The following is a 10,590-nucleotide window of genomic DNA, read 5'->3' on the forward strand; positions in this document are numbered from 1 at the left end:
TTTTTTTTTTTTTTTCTTCCAGTTGCACAATTCTTGCCCCTCCTTTGAGGGAGAGCCCCGTTGTATCCGAGGCCAGCACACAGCTGCACAGGGGATGGGGTCTGGGGGGAGGGTCCATTCAGTCAGCTGTCCATCTGTCGGGAATTGCCAACCACTTTCTCCCTGCCCTGAGGGAACAGTTGTCTGGCAGCATAAGACAGGAGGGGCTGAGCCCTGCAACCATTAACCTATTCAGCTGCCAGCCAGATTTCATCCAGAAATTTCCATCCTAGTGGGAAAGTCTTGTGCCTCAGTTTGACATATTCAAGGAATGTAGCTTTTTAATGCTATTTTTAACCCAAAGACACTAAGAGCATATTTTGTAAATAAAAAAGAGCTCAATATACTAAGAACTCTTGGAGTGAGAGATGTTGAGAGTGTGAAGAGTTTGTCTTGTTTATTTTAATTAACAATCAGGAAGGCACAACTGATATACTATCAGTGGTAACTTGAGTATTTAGTATTAGCAAGACCTCAGGAGAAATCATCAGACTTAAGTTGGCCTGAAATGTTTATAACTGCTGAAGGGTTTGGCCGTTTTTCTTCCTAGACTGGGGATAAAGATTGAGTCTTATTGGTGTTGTGTAAGTCTCTGGGTAGTTTCCACGAGAAAAAAAAATCTGTTTTGTGGTTCATTTAACACACATTTCTTTGCGCACGTAACTGTGCCAAGTACTGTGCTGAAGAGGAATAAAGCAGAATGTCTAGTACGTGGAATGGTGACCTTTGTCCCAGTGGGAAATTGATTAGAAGCGATGCAGGAAATGACTCCTCAAATAATACATGTCTTGAGAAAAATCTCCTGCTGGCTGGGGCCTGGACTAGTGAAAATTTGATTACTTAGCAGATGTGTGAGTGGTTTGCCTGAGACAAGACTTAGTGGTCAGTAGGGGAAGGCCTAGGAGTGAGAACTCTGGGAAAAACAAAAGGGTTGTTGGAGAATGGGAACTTTTAGGAGAGCGGTCAGTTTAGAAAAAGGCACAAGAGGGGCTGACTAAGGCAGGTCTGATGCTGTGTGGAATCCTCATATGATGAAGCTCTAAAGACAGCAGAACTGTATCTCCAGAGAACTGGAGCTTAGGGAAAGAGCAGGAAAATTGTCAGCAGAATTTTAAGGTCACTGAGTTGCATCTTGGGTGGCAGCAATAATGTCAATGCCAACCTGAGGCTAAAGAAAGAGAGGCCCAGACAGAAAGCATGTTACTTTCTCTGTGGCTGGAATTGCTCTAAAGAAGATGTTGGTTTGTTACAGAAAGGTAAAAACAATTCTAGAAGAGGTACATTTGCTTCTCACCGTCCCCCAATTTTTTGCAGACTGTGCTTTGCATATCTTTTGTACCCAAAGATTTCTTCCCGTTATAACAAGATAACTGGGTGCTTTAAGTGAATGATTGAGCTCAAGGTTCTAGAAAGGATACAGTGAGCAGGGGGGGGGGGTGAGGGGCGGACACACTTTGCCAGCAAGGCATAAGTTAGACAGGTCCAGAAATCCACAGGAAGTCTTTAGAGAAAAAAAGCTTGATCTCTTGGGGGGCGGGAGGGGGGTGACCGTGGAAATAGGCTCAATCCTATATTTACTGAGTGCGTCCGAGTATTATAGTTAATTTTTTCAACAACTCTTTTAAGGGCCTATATAGCTGGGATTAAAAAAAAAAAGAATGAATGAGCCCCATTGAGGACCCCTTGACTGACTCACAAGGTTTTGTAGTGCATTCCTGAGCATGAGCGCAGAATGAAGTGACGTTTGGATGACGAGGAGTCACCGGTGTATGCAACCCAGCAGCGTCGGATCCCTGGTAGCACAGAGGCTTTTTCTCACCAGTGCCGGGTGCTTGCCCCGGCTCCTCCCATGTATGAAGCCTTGTCTGAGACCTTGCAGCCAGTCACTGGAATTCAGTACTCGGTCACACCCAGCTATCAGGTTTCAGCTGTGCCACCGGGCGGGCTCCGGTGGCAGTCATGGGCTCACCATAGCAGCGGTTTGTAGCAGCCATCATCAGCCAATAGCTGTGCAGCCCCATGGAGACCAGGCGGTGCAGAGTCAAGCTCATCCAGCACCACCAGTTCCACCAGCGCAGGGACAACAGCAATTTCAAAGGCTCAAAGTGGAGGATCTGCTGTCCTATCTTGACCCAGTGAAGCTGCAATTTGGTAGTCAGTCTCAGGTCTGCAATGATTTCCTTGACATCATGAAGGGATTTAAATCTCAGAACATTGACACTCCAGGGAGGATATTATATGTCCCAGCTGTTCAAAGGCCACCACACTGACCTGATCATGGGCTTCAATACCTTCTTGCCCCCTGGCTACAAGATTGAGGTGCAAACCAATGACAGGGTGAACGTGACAACTCCTGGCCAGGCTCATCAGATCCCCACCCATGACATCCATCCGCAGCCTCAACCACCATCCCAACATCCTTCCCAGCCTTCAGTCCATCCAGCTTCTCAACCCTCACCTGCCAAAGTCAGCAAGGTGAGCACTTGGAGAACTATCACGTGAAATGCGTCCTTACAAAGCACCCTCCTTTGACGTTTCCACTTTATATAAGACTTCGACACACGTTACAGTGGTTTCATCATAGAGGGTGCAGTAGTCACATCCCTCTGAAATGATTCACATTAACATACCACATATTTGGATACCTGTTTAAATCTAGACATCAACAACTGACAAGGACTGTCTTGTCCCCAACTTCTGCTCATTGAACCCACAACCATCCCAACAGGCGGCAGCTTTGTGTAGTGGTACTTTGTAAAGAAGTCAGAAATGGTCAGTTTATGATCATATTATGCTACTGCCTGCATGGTCATCATTTTACAAAAGTTGCTCCATTTACCAAATTAGGTCATATCAAGCTAAGCAGAAGATCCTGTTGATGACGATGGTTATGATGATGATGGGGTGTTCTTTGTCTAGAATTCCACTGTCTGATACAGTAGCCACTAGCCACATAATTTAAATTATTTAAAATAAATTCAATTTTTCAGTTGCACTAGCAATATTTCAAGTGCTCATAGCCTCATGTGGCTAGTGGGTATCATACAGGCTAGTGTAAATAAAGAACAATTTCATTATCTCAGAGATTTTTATTGGGCAGAGCTGGTGAAGAAGATTTTTATGTGGAGTTACTGCAACAATTGAATTGTCTTGTTCTGACATTAAAGATCTATGTAGAATGAGTTTTTCTTTTCTATTCTATTTGTACCTGTTGAGCTAATGAGCTAAAAATTGCATATGAAAAATTCTTTCTTGTATCTGCTTTTAAGGTTGTATCTAGAAATTTTGAGACTGAAATATTTGTATTAGAATGCGTGAACCCTCCAGCCCTCCCACCTCCTGCCCAGTGTGATTTGTGTTGGGCTGAAATGGCCTAGCCAGAATAAATATGTTGATCAGGAAAAAAAAAGAAAGAAAAGAAAAAAAATGAATGAGACATGGCAACATGTTCTAGTAGCAAAATTAAACTTGTAAACAATAAATACCAGCCAGGTATCATGCTAAAACTATGCACAAGGTACTCAGGTACAATTATACCTAGAGGAAAGGAATAAGGGCGTAGGGAAAAGGTTTGTAAATGAGATGACATTAAGTCTTAAAGATGAGTATGTTTTTGCCCGGTGAAAGGGGCAAGGTATTTGCCAGATTGGATGGGTGAGGCAGGAGGAATAGGGAAGGTTACTGGCAAAGTCAGCTTACTTAAGAAGGTGAAAATGTTTCAATATCAGCAAAGCATAGGGTTAAAGGGAGGAGACACACAGTAAGAAAAATAAGTCTGGAATGTCAGGCAGGCTCCAGATCATAAAGTAATATGCTTACAAGCACCCTTGTTTAAATTTTCAGGAATTTTGAGGACCAGTTGTTAAGTTCGACCATCATAAGCAATTAAATTATGTAAACTTACCCTTAAATTATATTACAAACAAAAGTTAAATACTCAAAACAGGCCACTTTATAATTTATTTTGCTATATTTTGCTATTACCTACATTTTTGAGGGTACTTATGTTTATTGTCTCTATATAGTTTTTAACGAAAGAAGGTCTAGCCTAAGAAAAAGTCTCTTAAGAGTTTATTTGAGCCAAACTGGTGGCAATTGCCAGGAAGCAAAATCTCAACAGACTGAGAAAATTCTCTGGAGAATGGCAGTTTTGCAACTTATTTTATACATTAGCATCAAGGGAGGAGATGTAAGGAGGGTGACATGAAATTTAGATAAGGGTGCTAGATAAAGGAGGTAGGAGAAAGCAAAGCGGGAGAATCTCTGAAATTGGATAAAAAGTAAAACAGAGAGGTACATATTTCTTTTACATTGGTGGGTACAGGATAGTTCATAATTAATATTTACAGCACATAGAGAGGGTACAAGGGCAACAAGATAACAATATGCTCTAGTGCTTGTGGTTGTGGCTTTCAAGGTCTGAAAATAAAGATTACTCTAGCATTTCAAAGGCATGTTATCTTAGATGCACAAAGACGGTAGACAATTTCAAAGGTAAAGATTGACCTTTGTCAAGGAAGCTACAGGCCTAGGAGGTGACTATCCACCATGTCCCACAGGAATTTTTACGGCAGACCACCCTGTGTGGTTGCTTTCGGTCTCTGGGTTTGTAAGACCCCCCATGTGGGCCTCTCCTGAGCTTGTCAGGTTCATTACATGGCCCCTTTATCATGCACACGGTGTCTATACTATATAACTGGTGCGCTGCTGGCAACTTCTTCCCGGCATCCTTGTATCAGTGATGTCACAGTGGCAGCTTGAAACCAGTCAAGATGGGAGCTTTTATGCCTACAAATCAGGGTTTCCCCCTCCCCAACACTCTCCACCCCTGGAAATCTGGACTTACGTATAATGCAAAAGAATTTGTTTTTTTTTTCATAAGGAAAGAGAACCATCAGGTCTGATTTGGTTGAAGGGAAAGGAGATGGTCAGATGGTTCCCAAGGTTGACTTGTCTACAATGGCAATGGTGGTGCCATTTATTGTAAGGGGAATCTTAGACAGGGAGGTACATAAAGGGGAAGGATAATAAGGTTTGTGCTTACTGCATTTGGAGGCCCACGGTCCATCCCAGTTCATTAGGCAGTGGTTTTATGGGTTTGGAGCTCGAGAGCAAAGTCTGGAATGGAGGAATGTACTTGAATCATCTGCATTCAGGTAGCACTTAAGACCAGGAACATGGGTGTGGTTGCTCAAGGTGAATAAGTAAGTAGCATCAGAAGAGTAGCAAGGCCAGAACAGAAGAGAATAGTAACATAAGGTGGGTAAGGGGGCAGAGCCAGCAAAAGGGGTTGCTGTAACAGGGTCAGACATCTGGGGATAAACAATACCCAAGCCCCTGATCTCAATAGGCCTTTGAGAGAGGGAGGCTGGCATATAAACCAAGAATCTCAAAATAGTAAGTTCTATCAAACAGGCACGGACAGAGTGCTTGCTGTTCATGCAAGAGGACAGAGGACCCAGGGACAAACTTCTTGGACACAGAGATAAGGATAAGTCAGGAAAGGCCTCACTGAGAAGCTAACATTTGAGCTTCTTTTTAGTAGAAGAAAGTTTATCTGTAAGCAAAACCCTGAAAAGCCCAAGAAAAGAGAGAGCTCAAATGGGAAAGGGTCATTCCTGCAAAAATTCATTTGGGTAAAAAAATGTGTCTCTTAACTTTCATTGCTATCGAAATCTTTTGCTGCCATACTATTTCAGTTTTATTTGTAAAAGAGGAATCGGTTTGTTTCGGGGCGGGAAATGTCGGCAAGGTGTCTTGGGTTTATTTTGGTTCTTTACAAAGGGAAGTCTTGAGGTTTTAGAAGTGTGAATTCTCTTTCATCAATGTGCAGAATCACAATGTGAATTGTCAGATTGTCCTTAACCTCCCTCCCGTCCTTAGCTGCTATCCACTGTGATTTTATGCATTAAAGCACATTTCATGTGTATTTAACCCAAAGTAAAGCTGAATGAAACTTACAGTATTATTAAAATTAAAAAAAGTGCCTCTTTTCTAGGCATATTTTGTAAATGTAGGAAAGTATCACATCTTTCTCATTAAACCAAGCTGTGCATACTATGATTATGGTTCTAAACTAAAAAGTTACACTTGTATTTAAACGGGATCTTAAAAAGGTATATCTAAATTCCACCCATCTTCCACCAGAAACTAAGAGTTCATTAGCTTTTCTTTTTAAATAGTTCAAAGTATAAGGAAAATTTGTCATATTCCTTTTGGGTACTACCCTGGAAATGGTTACGTGACGAGTAATGCTTTCCTTGCTTTCTATCTCCATGCTTTATAAAGGAGCTTTGCCCAAATCTCTTTTCCTCCAGACCGTGTTGGGTGCTCAAGAGAACAGCATGCTGTTTAGATTTGTCTAAATCTAAATGCCTCTAGGCTCGGCAGATGCAGCAAAAGCAAACACAGCATATTATGTGGCCTCACTTAGCCTTCCTTTCCATTGCACATGCATGAGATTGTTTAGAGGGGTCATGTCACTTTTAAAATAATGCAGGAGTTCCACAGGATAAGGCACTCAGGGCTGCTGGCTGTTCAAGCATTTTCCATTTCACTGAATACATGGCATGGAATTGTTTTGGGGGTGAGGGGGAAGAGCTTTGGGGGAAAATAGAATGCTGAAGTAATGAATTATGTACCAGAATACAATAAACTCACTGATTCTTCACTCATTTGGAATTTGGGCTGTTACCCTCTGCAAAGCTAGATCAAATTTTAAAACATCTTTTCCTATCTCAGGTAGTGAAGGGTTCTTTCTCCCCTTTTCTAACCATTGACTATTTGAAAGGATACCACAACTAACACTCCTATGTATCCTTGTTCTCATTGTGTTGTACTTATTTAACCCTTATACTTTATCTAGGTTTTTACATTGTCATTTCACAGATGAGGAAACCTCAGGGAGTTAAGTGTATTGCTGTCACAGGCCTAGTAAATGGTGAGCCAGGATTTGAATACAAGCTCTAGTTTCTGTCCTTAACCATTATACGTACTGCCTCTACAGAGGTACTTGAATCTCTAATCATATTGATTACATTTTATTATAATTATGTTTAACCCTAGGGAACTCTCATGAGCAGGGGCCCTTTCCTCAGCTGTCTAATCCTCCTGTCTAGCAGCGATTGGGGAGAAGGCCCTGCCATCCATAACCAACTATCTCAGCAGACACTGTGGCACACACACAATTTATGTATTTTTTATTTGTAAATGGTTTTTGGTATAAAAGATAATTCAGAGATTGTAGTTTTATTGCCTTGTAGGATATTAACCTGTTCCGTAGCTGTGTCAGGTATCCCACGACCATCCCCAGGTTCAAGGATTTGTTAGGACTCACCACACTCAATGTATAGTTCTACTCACAGCTACGATATATTACAGTGGAAGGATATGAAGCAAAATCAGCAAAGGAAAAGGAACCTGCGGAGGAAACCAGGCACAAGCTTCCAAGAATTCTCCCCCAGTGGAGTCACACAGGATGGGCTTAATTCCCCCAGCAAAGAGTTGACAGCATATATGAAATGTTCACCAGGGAAGTTTGTTTGACTCAGTGCCCAGACTTTTTACTGGGAGCTGATCACTTAGGCAGCCTCTGACTAACACCTACCAAAATTCCAGACTCCCAGAAGGGAAGGTGCTCAGCACAAACCATATTGTTTGTTTAGGCACAGCGAGACACTTTTATTAGGAGTGGTGGAACCCTCCTAAAATTCAAGTTCCCAGGTGACAACCACGGGTCAACCTTGTAAGCAGTCTGAGGATAAGCACTCAGGCCTGCTATGTGAACTCTTTTTGGCACAAGAATTTTGTCCCAACATTCTTTCTTCATATATGTCATGTTGTTACCTTAAATTCTACTTTGACAGACATAAATAACCCAAGCAGACTAAAGTCCAATCAAACTTATAAGCTAAAAAACACCAACTCAATAATATCAAGGCTGACTACTGCACAAGCTCATTTTAGTTATTAAAACAACTTTATATTTGCATTTCATATTTTCTTACTATATTTGCACTTCAGAAAGTCCTCTGATTTAGATGGTATCCACTTGGCTATTTGAACTTAAGGTACTTAATAAAAATGTTTTTGCAGGTAGGCAATAATATATAAAGACTAATTACCTCTTTAGATTATGAAAATACTACATTTAAGATGAAATTCACCCATTTAAATATATTACATATAAGCCAAAATTTAGAAATGTGTCTACTTTTTATCACTGTAGTTTTGAGCCTTTAGAAGATAACTTTAAGTTCAAATATAACATGCAGAATATATAAATACCTTTATTTTTTGAAGTTTATTATGCTTAAGACATTTCTCTAATCATTTCAGGTTTATTTTCCCATATTTTGTGAAATGCATTTTAGAATCAGAATTTTACAAATCTCCATCTACAATGATACCAAACAAAACCCCCCAAAATTAAGCTTTATTAATAATTCTAAGAATAGAACACAATTAAAAGCTGGCATAGTTAACAAAAACATTAGAAGTTAAACATTTCTTTAATGAAAAAATAGGAAATATTTTAATGAAAAAAAAATCAGATTCAAGGAAGAAGAAAATTTTCCAAACAGCAGCTGGTATAGTCAGCCCTTTGTATCTGCAGATTCCACACTCCTGGATTCAGCCAACCATGCATCAAAAATATTTTAAGAAAAATTCCAGAAAGTTGATCCCTAAACAATACAGTAAAACAAATATTTACATAGCATTACATTGTTTTAGGTATTATAAATAATCTAGAGGTGATTTAAAGTACACGGGAGGATATTCACAGGCTATATGCAAATGCTATGCCATTTTACATAATGGATTTGAGCATCCTCAGATTTTGGTGTCTAAGCAGGGTTGGGGGTGGGATCCTGGAGCCAATCCCTTGAGGATACAGAAACTGTACTTTCTTCACAATTTGTATCACGTAAGTGCTAATACATCATTAAATAAATACTCGTGTGATAATTACAAAATAGAGATAACAGGAGACAACCTTCTGAGTATCAGGGTCTTCCATTTGTTATCCCTCTTCCAATCATCTGGATCCATTAGTTCACATACCAACTAAAAATGTGATTCTAGTTGACTACAGTTGAAAGCTTATCAATTAAGTCATCAATAGTGTAAACAAGAAGTTGAATGTCTGCTTTCTCCTTCATTCGGTGATCACTATCTTTTCGGAGGATGACATCTACATCCCTGCTGATTACTCGGTCAGCAACCTGCATTGATGTATGCCAAGGCACGACGTCATCCTTCATGCCATGGAGCAATCTTATAGGGCAGTTCACAGGAATAGGACTATGTAACAAGCAGTGGTGTTCAGCCTCTTTAATGAAACTGTACTGAATGTGATAAACTCCTTCTTCACTGTATTTGGATGGCATGCTCCACACGCCTTTCATCTCTATTTCCTTTTTTACCTATTGAGAAAAAATAGGAAAATAAAAGTATTTATGATACATTAACACATGTAATAGCCTTAAATAATCTAAGGAAAGCAGTCCTTGAGGAAGAGGAAGAGATAAAAATGTATCAATGATAATTACCAGTAATTAAATACTATATGCAAGATACTGTGACAGGTTATTTTATACATAGCATCTCATATAATCCTAAAAATTTGGTTATTATTTTATTTTTACAAATATTAGCGTTCAGAGAAGTTAAATATCACATTCAAAGTTGAAAGGTAGAACTGTGGCTAGGACTCAAACTTAGATTTAGCTAACTTTATCAGGTAACATCTTTTTTTTAATCTTTTTTTTAAAGCTGAGCCATCCTGCCACCTGTTGGCAGCTCAGTGGCAACTCAGCTTGGGCTGGACTCGAACCGCTGTTGCTCAGAGCTCACACTCTTCAATGAGCTCTTAACCAACTGAGCCACTCGGCCAGCCCTATCAGGCAACATCTTAAATCAGGTGTTGCTTCACCCCAACTGAAAGGGAAAATGAAAGGGAGAAAAGTACAATAATTTCTTGGAATATGTTATATTCCAAATATATATAATTTCAGATATCATTCATACTAATTAAATCAAATCTTAGCAACAAAAATTGTTTAGATTTAAAAATCATAAACCTTTAGCACCTATAAGAGAAGTTACTAAAATGGGGATGGGGTACAGAGACAAGGATCAAGCATAGAACTAAAAATGGAAAAACAATACAGTAGGTATTCTGAGACAATCAAGCACTGAGTATAAATAAAAATGTATAGTTTTTGCCTTTCAGAGTCCTATGGAATGAGAAAAAAATTTGTTTTGGCTGACAATGAAGTCTTCCAAATACTTCCTAAAAACTGAGCAATGATATTTCTACACTTATTACCTTAAAATAAAACATTGGTTATCTTTTGATTCTTGAAGAATTTTTAAATTTAGATTTAATTTGTCTTAAACAATTTTCCTAATTAAAGTAACACATATTCATTACAAAAAACATGGGGAATTTATAAAAAACCTAGAAAGAAATAAATCATCCATACCTCACCTCATGGATATAATAACCATTAATATTATGGCTTATTTCCTTCCAGTATTTTTCTATGT

The 10,590-nt window shown here is 39.4% G+C and overlaps 2 protein-coding genes across 2 annotated transcripts in view; both read right to left on the reverse strand.

Moving 5' to 3' along the window:
• Positions 1-2,430, reverse strand: part of TAGLN3 (transgelin 3) — a 16,896-nt gene extending 14,466 nt beyond the window's left edge. The window contains exons 1-2 of the mRNA XM_019629708.1: positions 2,311-2,430; positions 1,950-2,219 (exon numbers count right to left, since the gene is read on the reverse strand). Coding sequence (XP_019485253.1) covers positions 1,950-2,219; positions 2,311-2,430 — 390 coding nt within the window. The remainder of the gene's footprint in view (positions 1-1,949; positions 2,220-2,310) is intronic.
• A 6,991-nt stretch (positions 2,431-9,421) lies between these two features.
• Positions 9,422-10,590, reverse strand: part of ABHD10 (abhydrolase domain containing 10, depalmitoylase) — a 19,858-nt gene continuing 18,689 nt past the window's right edge. The window contains exon 3 of the mRNA XM_019629698.1: positions 9,422-9,464. Coding sequence (XP_019485243.1) covers positions 9,461-9,464 — 4 coding nt within the window. The 3' untranslated portion in view covers positions 9,422-9,460. The remainder of the gene's footprint in view (positions 9,465-10,590) is intronic.

The sequence above is a fragment of the Hipposideros armiger genome, unplaced genomic scaffold (assembly GCF_001890085.2).
Source record: "Hipposideros armiger isolate ML-2016 unplaced genomic scaffold, ASM189008v1 scaffold_866, whole genome shotgun sequence".
NCBI lineage: Eukaryota > Metazoa > Chordata > Mammalia > Chiroptera > Hipposideridae > Hipposideros > Hipposideros armiger.